This window comes from Salvia hispanica, chromosome 6 (assembly GCF_029641045.1).
Source record: "Salvia hispanica isolate PSC_SH4W2 chromosome 6, Shi_PSC_v1, whole genome shotgun sequence".
NCBI lineage: Eukaryota > Viridiplantae > Streptophyta > Magnoliopsida > Lamiales > Lamiaceae > Salvia > Salvia hispanica.
The window spans coordinates 27210672-27223046 of NC_142697.1; the positions used below are offsets into that span (position 1 = coordinate 27210672).

The window sequence follows — 12375 nt, forward strand, 5'->3', positions numbered from 1 at the left end:
AAAGAGGTCTTGGTAATTAGTGAATCCGACCCTAAGCTGATCCCTACAATTCTGAACTTTTACTATATATATATCCGACTCTTAAGAGTCCCATTCATAGATCAGCAATCACAACCCCTCTTATGCGTTACAACTTACTCCCTCCGTCCGCCATTAGGAGTCCCGGTCACTTTTGCGCACTCATTTTATAAAAATGATAATAAATAGTTAAAGTATAGAAAAAGTAAAGTAAGAGAGAGAATAATGTAGACAAGACTCTTGACTACATTATTCTCTCTCTTACTTTACCATTTCTACACTTTAACTATTTATTACTCCCTCCGTCCACGAATAGAAGTCCCATTTTTCCTTTTTAGTCCGTCCACGAATAGGAGTCCCGATTCACTTTTACCATAAATGGTAGTAATAAAGTCGCACCTTCCATTAACTCATTCCACTCATCTTTCATTTAAAACTAATATATACAAGTGAGACCCTTATTTCACTAACTTTTTTTTTACTCACTTTTCTTAATATTTCTTAAAATCCGTGCCGCCTATGAATGAGACTCCTAATGGCGGACGGAGGGAGTACTATCATTTTTATAAAATGGGTGTAAAAAAGTGACCGAGACTCCTATTCATGGACGGAGGGAGTACAAGAATTACAATATATTCAAATAAAACCATAGATATTAATTGACATAACTAAAAGTTAAAACCATTAATTTATACTGCTGCAATCCAGACAAGAGAAAAAGTAGGATTTTGTAGGGTAGCACGATTAACAAAAACATGCCAAGAATAAGGGGGGCTATGTATATTCATTTACAATTATACAATTAAAATACACAAATAATTAATATTTTATTTAGTTACTATCTTACATGAGTTTCGAGGTATCTGACTTGTTAGGCTTAAATTCCCATCCCTAAAGGAATACGAAGGGTTATTGCTGACACAATGCAAATTACGAGAGGGCATATACATTCATCATCTTCAACTGAATTAAGTTATATTTATCTACTTTTGATATGATATAATTCATCCATCCATAAATAAATATCTTATTTTATTCAATATAAATTTTAACAGTATTTTATAAACGGAAAATAGTGTTAGTGAAATATACATTATATTCCACCTTTTTATCTAGTTTTATTAGTTGAAAGTGTTTTTTTTTTCTTTTAACTTCCACCTCTTTTAATAAGTTTATTAGTTGAATGTGTTTTTTTCTTTCAACTAAAAATAAAATTATTTAAAAGTACTGTGTAATTAATTAAGTTAAAAAAAATGGCCGAGGAGAAATGAAATTCCATTACATTAATTAATCAAACGAGCGTCCAAATTCTTACATCATTAAAAATTTGACCAAAAAATTCAAATGAGAAAATCAAGGATATATATTTTCACATCTTTATACAAAAGTTTTAAAAATATCCTCCCAGACTACTTCAACACATACTTTAATTGACTTAATAAGGTTCAATTTTTTCAATCTTCTCGTTCTTTCAAAATAAAATCACATCTACGGTGTATAATATATTCACGAATAAATATAGTCAGGCCATCCACATTTATATCTCTTATCCATCTCTTAATCCTCTCATTTCTTTACTATTCATGGGTCTCATTGTATTTTTCGCCCCATCTCTTAACTAAGAGACAACACTTGTATCCCTTCATCTCTTAATAATCTCATCCATTAACTATTCATTCAATTTCATGTTTTATATTTATTTCCAACAAATTGAATTAATATTTCATTGAAATATTAAATTAATACTAATAATTCATTAAATCATTAAAAACCATGAAAATTACAACTTCCGAAAATACGAAAAATATATAATTGAAATCCTACGGAGTATTTTTATTTTTGATTTTTATTTTTTAATTTTTGATTTTTATTACAATATTGAAAAATACAAAAATTGAAAATTACAATATTTTTATTCTTATATTTTTTATTTTCAAATTTTTCTGAATTAAAAAAAAAACAAAAAAAGACATTTTAAACGGATATAAACAACGCCCACTCGCCGGCCCGCGAGTGGGCGTCACGCACGAACCGGAGCACGCCACGTCGCCAAGACGCGTGGCGAGATGGCTCGTCTCGTTGCTCTTCCGCGTGAGACGCGCGACAAGATGGCGACGAGATGCATCCCACATCGCCGTTTCGATGCCAGCTCGTCTCTCCGAGACGAGATAGGGACCGCATCGAGACGCGATGCGGATGCCCTCAAATCATCAATTCATGACTAAATGTGTGGTAATGAAAAGAAAATTTGAATTTGGCAATCTGCAAAGGTATGCAAAAGGCAAATACGAGACCATATATTTGTAAGTATATTCAAATTACTTCATTATAGAGTTTTGTAGTTACTTTTATACGAGACCAAAAGGCAAATTACTTCAATTTTTATGTTCACGAGTAAACATAGTTAAATCATCAATTCATAGGCCCAAATTGGACTAAATGTGTGGTAATGAAAAAAAAAATTGAATTTGGCAATCTGCAAGTGTATGCAAAAGGCAAATACGAGACCATATTTTTGTATGTATAGTATAGTAGTTACTTTTATAACTACTATATACACTTCTATACCAAATGTTTGCCTAGTCTAAAGTCTCAAAAATAAATCTATTAATTAGGAGTTAATAGAAGATATGTTCCAACTCAAAAGAAAAAAATAAGTCATCCAACAAACACATAATTGGAGAAAATGCTGATAGATTTGTGAATACAAAGAACAATATAGATTTTTATCATTTGTAGATATTTTAAGAATACAAAGAACACAACGTTGTGAGAAGCTTCTCAAATCTCAATACACAAACAACTCAACCATGCTATAGGAAATAAAAATCCAGGAGGTATGGTTTGCTCCAACTCGGAGTGATAGTCGAAAACCAAGCATACGAAGCACCAAAACCTACAAGGGGGAGAGACAACGGGATGAATTGTACCGATATAACACGAGACTCAGTTAAGCTGATCCAAAATCGGCAAACCACTTCTCATGTTTCTCAATGTCAGCTGCTGAAACACTAGGCTGAACCTTTGTGATGGCTTCTAGAAAGTCACACATTGCAATCGGATCGTTTGAAATATCGTCCTTGGCCATGTTCTTGATCTCATCGCGCGTCTTGCCTGCTATCTTGCGCCTCATGCCGTTCAGTGAAGCATCACGACAGACATTTGTTAGATCATCTCCACTGTATCCCTCTGTGCGACGGGCAACATCATCAATATCTACATCTGGAGCTACCTGAGTTGTGTAAACCATATGGATTATAAGATCAGAAAATCACAGAACAGTATGTTGCATAAGTCCACATGCTACAAAATGAATGAGAATTAATGACCACATTGCTGAAAGATCAATAAGATGTTACCTGTACAGTTTTCAAATTTATCCGTATCAGCTCTTTGCGACTTTCAAAATTAGGTAAAGGGATGTAAATTCTTTTCTCCAACCGTCTCCTGCATTCGTTACGGAAATATCATGAGGCAACGAGTAATATTAAATTAGAATCATAGAGGGAAATTTAACTCTGGATGAAAATGAAAACACAGCCTAACCTCAGTGCTTCATCTATATCCCAAGGAAAATTCGTAGCTGCTAAAACCATCACAATCTTGCGTGTACCGTCTTCATTAGTTGAGGAAGCATTGACACCATCTACTTGAACTAGAAGTTCAGACTTCACCCTTCTGGATGACTCATGTTCCCCAGAAGCCCTAGAAAATGGAAAAATCTCATAAATCAAGGGGCTCAAAACTAAACATTTTGTGAGCCAACTATTGGATGCATACAACTATGAACTCTACTTAGAGGAAACCATTACAATAAAGACAATGCAGACATACAGACTTTCTCGTGTCATATATAAGAACCAGCTCGTAGAAAAGGCACTCCCTCCGTCTCATAATAGATGGCATAGTTGGAGAATGGCACGAGATTTTAGGAGATGTTGTTTTGTCTGTTAGGTGGAGAGAGAAAATAATATATTTATATTCATGTGAGAGATAAATTTTTTCCAAAAAAGGAAATGTGACATCTTTTGTGGGACAAACTAAAAAGGAAAGTGTGACATCTATTATGGGATGGAGGGAGTATTTCATAATACATAAACCCCAGATCAGTTAACAAGCACATTGGCTGTGACGGGACTGGTTTAAAACACAAGTTTTTTTTAGTTTGGTTACTGGAGTCAGGTAAGGCTTCATCTACTGTTACATGTAGCTTTTTGGTGAGCTGTGATAGACCACTGACATAAAAGCTGATAATGCAGCATGGACATCATTTTTTGTCATATAAGTAAAAGAGATTTGAATTGGTAATTTGCAGGAGTGAAGAAACAAATGCGAAGTTGCGAACTCTTTCAGGGAAATGACTGTTTAGCATGACCGAAACCAAACATCCCCTAAATGTTTGCAAACACATGTGAATTCTTAGACCAATTCACGTGATACTAAAAGAGCCTCTTGTTATCTCTTGAAAAGAAATGTAATGAAGTAATTTGTTTCTTACCCACGAGAATTGCAGAGAGAATCTATTTCATCTATAAATATGGTACTTGGAGCATGAGCTCGTGCCAGATCAAATAAACACCGAACCATTCTTTCACTTTCTCCGCGCCATTTTGAAGCCAAGGTCGCAGAAGAAACATTGAAAAAAGTTGTCCCGCACTCAGTTGCGACTGCTTTTGCAAGGAGAGTTTTTCCAGTACCTGGGGGGCCAAACATGAGGACACCTTTCCACGGCCTGCGGATTCCCTGCAAGAACATAACTTTTAGATAATACTATATAGTAATAAATGATAATAGAGCTAACATCTATATTAAGCAACTGCAGCAAAACCAGAATAACGTTAGACATGATAAGTGATAATAGAGCTAATATCTATATTTAGCAACTGCAGCAAAACCAGAATAGCGTTAGACATGATAAGCTTGCTAGAAGTATGATGAACAAGTAAAGGCTACTATGAACATGATAAGAATGTAGAATCATTTATCTTCGACCAATAACAGATACCTGGAAATATTCTGGCATCCACAGGGGAAGCACCACAGCTTCCTCTAGAAGTCTTTTTGCTTCACTTAGCCCAGCCACATCATCCCATCTAACGCCAGGACTGGAATCCAAGACATCCCTTTCAAGCATAGCTGCCAAGTCGGCATCAGGCCCTTCATATTGTACTTTTTTGGGTTTTCCCTCTTCAGCATCCCCATTCTGAAAATTTTACCAAAATTAATACGAATCACAAGAATTATATGGATGAATAGTGGATTCAAAACAATCCTCAAAAAGCCAAAATTATGAAATAACAGTTTATCATTAGCAATTTGTCAAACACCAGATAATTTCCTTTTCTATACAGATCAGATTTAATGTCCGCAGGAATACTCAAATTAGCAGAAAGTATAATGTAAAGCGGTGTCTAGTAATTATATTACATTCAGAAGGAGAAATAAGCTTAGTTTTTAAAGATCACACTTATCCCTAGTTGTAATTAGTTGGTCTCTTAAATAACAAACCATGACAGAGCAAAAGTGTCCAAATATTAATATTCCTACGTCCCACAGTTAACAAGCACATGGAGAAAACAACTACAGCTTCTAGCACCGTTAACTTACTACAGAATCTGATTTCCCAGTGTTAGACTTGACAGAGCCTTTCTTTCCAGTACTTGATGCTCGGACTCCAGTGTTGACCTTACTAGAAGCACCTGTCCTACCTCCCCGTGGAGCTGCTTTTGCTGAACCCCCACGAGCCCAAGCTCCATCTTGTGGCGACTTCCTCATTCCCACTTGACCGCTTCTTGTAGGTCTCCTACCTGTAGGATCTCGACTAGGCGGCCTCCACACATCAGGGTCATGGTCATCCATAGGGGCACCAGAAGACGTAGGATACTCATCCAGCGGTTGGAAAACAAACGAGGATTTGGTCGAAATAGGAGGAGAATTAGGCCGTCTACCGACATGAACTTCCTTAAATGACCTTTTCTCAGCATCTAACTGTTTCACTACCTCTGTTTCTTCTGATATGGCCTTTTTTACATTCATCCACTTTGAACGAAGCAATGGATCATCAACCGTATTCAAATGCCTAAAACAAAAAAACAATAATCTCAAAATGACAATGCTGCTAAAATGGTGAATTGATTTGTGAACTAAATTTCTCCCACAAAACACAGTCACAAATAACTAACATAATCCACCACTTCTTTAATTTCCCATTCTCGTTTTTCTAGCACGCCTACAGCTCTGAATCAACCTAAATTATAAAGAACAGCAATTCGAACAGACAGGGAACGGGGAAAGCACAAATTCGCCACACAAAATAAGGAAAATAAAAGGTAATTTACTTGTTGATCTGAGCAATTGCGCCATCGAAGAAGATAACAGCAGTGTCGTAGAGGCCTTCCACTGCGTACTCTCTCGCTAACTTCACATGATCTTGCAATCCAGACAGAGAAGCACCTACCATTTTACTCTCTCTCAAAATGAATCGAACAGGACTTGCTAAATTAGGGTTTGAACAGTGAGCTGAAATCAAGAAATCAAAATCTTAAAGATGAAGAGGAAGAAGAAACCCAAAGGTTGGTGAAATGAAACGCAACGGATACGTATATATGGTGAAGGATTCAAATTTGGTGCCATGGAAATTGGGGGGCGACGGCGACGTTTAAACGGTCGACTGAGAAGAAAGGGAGAAGGAGGATAATTACACTTCGGCCCTTTGATTTTAAAAAATTATTTATTGCGACATTTTTATATTTTATATTAATATCTTTAAGTCCCCTCTACATGAATAAAAAAATGGTGAAAAAATACAAAATCTGAGAGAAAGTTGAATTAGAAAATTGATGTAATTTGTTTTCTACAATTATGAGGTAAAACATATCGTGAGAAAATCATTAAATTCAAAACAATTACTCCTTCCGTCCCATAAAAATTGTCCCATTTTTCCATTTTCGTCCGTCCCACAAAGTTTATCTCATTTCACTTTTTATCATTTTTGGTAGTAGACCCCATATTGCACTAACTCATTCTTACTCACATTTTTCGTCCCGACTAAGATGACAAATTCCTTGGCCGGCACGGGGTTTTAGGAGCTATTGGTTAAAGTGTTTAATTGAAGAGAAAGAAGGTGGGTGTAAGTATTAAAATAGAGAGAGAAAGAATGATGAATATTTTAATAAGAGTGAGAAAAAGTGGTTGAGTTATTAATTGGAGAGATAAAGTTTCCAAAAAAGGAAATGTGTCATCTTAGTTGGGACAAACTAAAAAGGAAAACGTGTCATCTTAAGTGGGACGGAGGGAGTAATATATAAAAGTAGGACCCACATTTCACTAACTTTTTCAACTCACTTTTCATTATATTTCTTAAAATCTGTATCGGGTCAAAGTGGGACTATCTTTGTGGGATGAAGGGAGTACTTGATTTAATAAAAAAAAAAATTCAATTTTGAAATGAAACACAATGAGTGATTGTCCTGTCTTTTTGGAAACCCTTTTTTTTAAATTTGGCCCAAGCAATATTGACATATATAGGCTTTAACCCATGAAATTTGTATCATGTATAAATAATATGATTTTCAACTTTTTCGATTGTTTATTATGATAAATATTATCTTAAATTTGGAATTTTAAGGAGAAAAAAGTATATTAGTATGACGAATTTAAATCCAATTTTAGAATCGTGAACTGCAACGTTAAATTCAAATGGAGCCCATTGTTATAAAGTAAGTAGGGCCATTTCCAACGTGACATAAATAAATATGGCCCAAATAATAAGTGGTGCTCAAAGCAGTCCTTCCAAAGAAAAAGATAAAAGTAGACAGTAATTTAAATTTTAGAAAGGAAAAAAGAAGAAGAATTCATGCATCTAATTCCATGTAATCTTTACTTAAGCAACGGTAATTTTTTTAAATTTGGCGATACTGAAAAGAAAAAACATACTGATATGAATATTTTTAAGTAGAATATACTATTAGTAAAATATTTCTCGAATTTCATCAGATTTTCAATTTTGTAAGCATGTAGAACTTCAATACTTAATGATAATAAAATGATTTTAGAACTATGTTTGAATATATAGCAAGATTGACCTATGATGCGAAGCATAGTTATTATAGTTGTTCATGTGTCACAGACCTAAGATATCGATATTTGAAAGAAAATAGTATATAATATATAAATCATAATGTCTTACCAGAAATTGCATTTCTTTTTTATTTAAAAGTAAAGAAGCAAATTTTTTTTCAATAAATAAAACTTACTAACACTTTTCTTTATACAGAATTTATTCTAAAATTAAATTCTGAAGTTTAAACTTTACTACTTGAAGTGTAGCCACATAATAATTGAAATCTAAATTTTGAATGGTTTGTCGATGAACACTTGTTAACATTCAGAAAAAAAAAAAGAAAGAAAAAGAAAAATTGATTATAAAAAATCGTGTCCCAAATCGCCGATTCAGTCCACGGAAAATTCCGATTGCCAATAGATGATTTGTACTATTTGATTGCTTGATTGATCTGTTGTCTTCAGCTATGGATATTTCCCTACAAAAGTGATTTTTGGTAGATGATGAAGAAGGATATAAGTTTATGATTAGGGGCTCATTAATCGTGAGCATCAAATGTAAAATTATTCAGAATTAATTGTTCTAGATTGATCTACCTCTTTGCATCATAATTCATAAAATGGTTTTTGGCTTTTTAAACCAAAATCTTTTCCAGAATTTCGGTTTTTCTCATGAACTATGAAATTTGTTTTTAAAACCACAAACTTTCATTTTGTTAGGATTTTCCCCTGGCAGGTCATCGATGAAACCCGGGTTGCTATATGTCAATTGTAATCCTATTTGTCACTAAATTGATTAATTAGATACTATTTGGCACAATAATACATACAATCACAATTATTACATAACAAATGAAAACTTTTGAATAAACAAAACACAACTTTAACATTTTGAATTATGCTATTCGGGTCGGAAATGTGCTATTTGGGTCCGGTTGGGAAAATCCTAACGAAATGAAAGTTTGTGGTTTTAAAAACAAATCTCATAGTTCATAGTTACTGGAAGTTCCCTACAAAAATCACGTGCCGATTCCTAAATTAATGTTTCATACTTAATGGGACGGAGGGAGTATTATGGTTGCGCAATGTGGTTGTAGCAAATTTTTGCAGCTGGAAGTAGTTAATCTTGCAGCTGGGTAGTTATCAAGATTAAGGACCCCAGTCACCCTTCTTATCATTTAGAAAATGTTACTACTACACAGCCTCTCTGACTACTACTTCCTTGTTGAGGCGTCTTCAGGCGGAGATTGTCATGAGGGCTGATGGAAAACCCGGAATGTCCGATGAGGAGGTGAAATCGAGATCTAAATGTTGCTTTTTAGTAGAACGATAAATTTTGAAATATGCAACCGTTGTAAGTAGTACTCCCTCCATCCCACTTTAGGAGTCCCGGTTGGAATATTCCATAATTGGTAATAAGCCTCACATTCCACTCATCTTTTTCCATTCACATTTTATTATAAAACTAATATATAAAAGTAGGACTCACATTCCACTATCTTTTTTTTATCAATTTTCCTTTCTATTTTTTAAAACTCGTGCCGAACTCAACCGGGACTCCTAAAATGGGACGGAGGGAGTACTAGTTAGTTTCTTGATGTTGCGACCGCAGGTTTTTGACTTACCTGCAAGCATACGATGCATATCTCCCTACCCTCTATGCTGAAGGCCCAAGTGGCGACGAGGGCCGCAACCCCATCCTTGCCAATTAGGCCAGCTCCTTTTAGGTTGTACTTCAGATCTGGTTTTTAAACAAATAGTAACATTTCCACCAGTTTTGATGATTCAACATATTGTAACATTCTAAATATCAATTCTCTTCTGATTATATGTATCAGTATCATTGTTTATGTTCTTGGCTTTCTTTTCTTCTTTTTCTCATTCAATAATCATCCCTCAGCAGAAATTATAATCTTATTATACAATGTAAAAAAGGCAATTGAAATTATGTAAAAATAAGTTTAATTTGAAAACCATATTATACGCGTGAGAAGTGATATCGTGATGTGATGACACATTGCATTATTTATTGATATTACTAAAATTTCGTATGTGGCTCAAATTTAGGTTCATTCGCATAGATAGATATGCAACACCCGTCCCATCGACTACATTGTGGTGGTGGCCATGCCCCCCAATTATTTAGGAAACTTTTAGAATATTTTTATCATTTTATATTTAAAATATCACAGCTTATAAATATACTACTATATTTGTAAAATTTCTGAAAGTCTGAATTTAATTTTTAATTGATTCAAAAGACATTTTACTCAGAAAGCTCTGAGTTACACCTTCGAGACTCTGGCCCTTACATGCAATGGAACGAGATAACCTTCGAGACTCTGGCTTGACATCTGCTTTCAGTTTGCCAAAATGATAGAACCCAATTAGCACATGAGTCCATTTATCCCAGTAATACATTCTTGTTCATTGAATCACATAGCTAATAAATTCTTGATTTCATTTCATCTAACATGACACATTACACTCGTTGCTTAGCACATGTGACATGGCACTTGTGGAAGTGTGGCACATAAGAGAGAGAACTTATCTATCTAGTTATGCAATAAGAAAAAGAGTTATCTTGGTGAAATGATATGTGTAAGAATGTGGGTTGAATATGTCAAAATCACATGAAACTGGCACCCATGTGCGCACATGAAATGATCTGTCACTTTATGCTCAAACAACAAATTGGTGCTATCCAATTTCACACCTTCACATAAATATGAATCTTCCAAAGAAATGGAGCACTTGTCCACACCATTTGTAGTTATAAACATAAATGCACATTTCTGTATGCATCTCTTTGAAACCACACCTCAAAACTACAAGCCAAGAAACAGACAGAGACTAATTTTGGCAGATGAATACAAGATATCATTGATGCAGGAATACACAAATACACATACAAAAATACAAGAACAAAACACTCTGTTCTCTTCTCTTGTCCAAGTAGTACTACTCATCACACACAAATGCTTTCTTTGATCTATCGAAAACTCGGATTTTATAATACCACAAACAAATGATATGAACACAACAAAGGGGAATGATTACATCTACAAGGATATGCAACTAGTTAACAAACTTAACATTGAACATCATCACCTCCATCACCTCTCAATCGACCTAATCTCCCTTCGTCGCATCACCCTTCTGGTACTCCTCCAACTCACTCAGCCAAAGATCACCAAACTCACAATCCTTCCACTCCTTAAACCACGGCCCACCAAGCGTGTAATGTATGGCCTTAGGGAACGTGCTCTCATCGCCCTCCACAACCCTGTTGTGTCCAACAAGGAAATTCCACACAAACGGGACCTCCCCAATCTCATCATCATCCAGCCACTGAAACCTGTGGAGAAACGCCCCCGTCTCCTTATTCACCAGCTCGGGTGTCAAGCTCCTATTCTTGGGGTGGCCGCAATTGTACAACACCATGGAAGACCAGTTCTTCCTAGGATACACAGTCTGCACCGCGCCATCCATCTTCGTGGTCTCCTTAGGCGTGTAGTCGTGCTGCACGCACATGATCGCGTACCGGTCATCGATCAAGTCCACCAGCTTCTTGATATCATCCAAGTACAAGAAGTCACAATCCATAAACATGGCCCATCCCTCGTAATTCGCTAGGTAAGGCGTCAAGAAACGCGAAAATGAGAACTCAGTGCTCTCCAATTTCCCCCTCTCCCGCCAATAAACCCCCAATTCACGAAGCTCAGATTGCTTAATAGGGGAAATCTCAATAGGGATCGAAGCCCTCTTCAATAGAGAATAGCGGCACACCTCATAAGCAATGTCTTCCCTAGGATCATACCCTACGAAAATCTTGAAACCCTTGGCATTCCCATTTCGATGAATCTCACTCGAATTCACGGAATTGGGATCGGAATTCTTTACCTCGACGCCGTTGGAGCAATGCAAATCCGCGGCACCCGCCATTGGTTCAAGCAAAGCTGCAGAAAAAGATTGAAAATTACAATCAAGATCGCATTTTTATTGGTGTAAACAAGAGCAAAAGCAAGCAATGTACCTAGCTCAGCAGATCTGGGATTGGGGGGAAACAGGGGAAGACAGCATAGCGAGTGATGAAAGGACTTAATAATGGCAATGCGAAGCAGAAAAGGGCAGAGGTGGCAACGTCGTTTTCATTGATTAGGATCACAGAAATTCAAGTACGAAAACAGAGGGAGAGAGATTATAAGAGAAAGCGCGTTTCAGCATTTCTTCACCACAAAAGGATGTCGGTGTGTGAGCGCCTTTCCTTTTTAGATTCTTACTTATTTTTCATTT

At 35.8% G+C, this 12375-nt stretch overlaps 1 protein-coding gene and 1 pseudogene across 2 annotated transcripts; both read right to left on the reverse strand.

The window, feature by feature from the left end:
- Positions 1-2723: 2723 nt before the first annotated feature.
- On the reverse strand, positions 2724-6706 carry LOC125207710 (katanin p60 ATPase-containing subunit A1-like). The gene is made up of 7 exons (XM_048107174.2): positions 6357-6706; positions 5626-6097; positions 5024-5221; positions 4517-4761; positions 3565-3723; positions 3378-3465; positions 2724-3250 (listed from the first exon to the last, which is right to left on the reverse strand). Exons 1-7 carry the CDS (start codon positions 6476-6478, stop codon positions 2969-2971), a joined length of 1566 nt encoding a protein of 521 aa, XP_047963131.2. The 5' UTR covers positions 6479-6706; the 3' UTR covers positions 2724-2968.
- Positions 6707-10936: 4230 nt separating this feature from the next.
- On the reverse strand, positions 10937-12279 carry LOC125203997 (protein CDI pseudogene; annotated as a pseudogene). Its single transcript, XR_016132454.1, has 2 exons — positions 12116-12279; positions 10937-12038 (listed from the first exon to the last, which is right to left on the reverse strand). The product of XR_016132454.1 is annotated as a protein CDI pseudogene (transcript).
- Positions 12280-12375: the final 96 nt, after the last annotated feature.

What these genes read in the sequence shown, in the direction of transcription:
- LOC125207710 (XM_048107174.2), bottom strand. Translation starts at nt 6,478, where the DNA reads ATGGTAGGTGCTTCTCTGTCTGGATTGCAAGATCATGTGAAGTTAGCG. An exon ending in CTGGGAAATCAGATTCTGTA is followed by an intron (nt 5,222 to 5,625) that starts GTAAGTTAACGG and finishes TAAAATTTTCAG; the next exon opens with AATGGGGATGCTGAAGAGGG. An exon ending in TCTCTCTGCAATTCTCGTGG is followed by an intron (nt 3,724 to 4,516) that starts GTAAGAAACAAA and finishes TCCATTTTCTAG; the next exon opens with GGCTTCTGGGGAACATGAGT.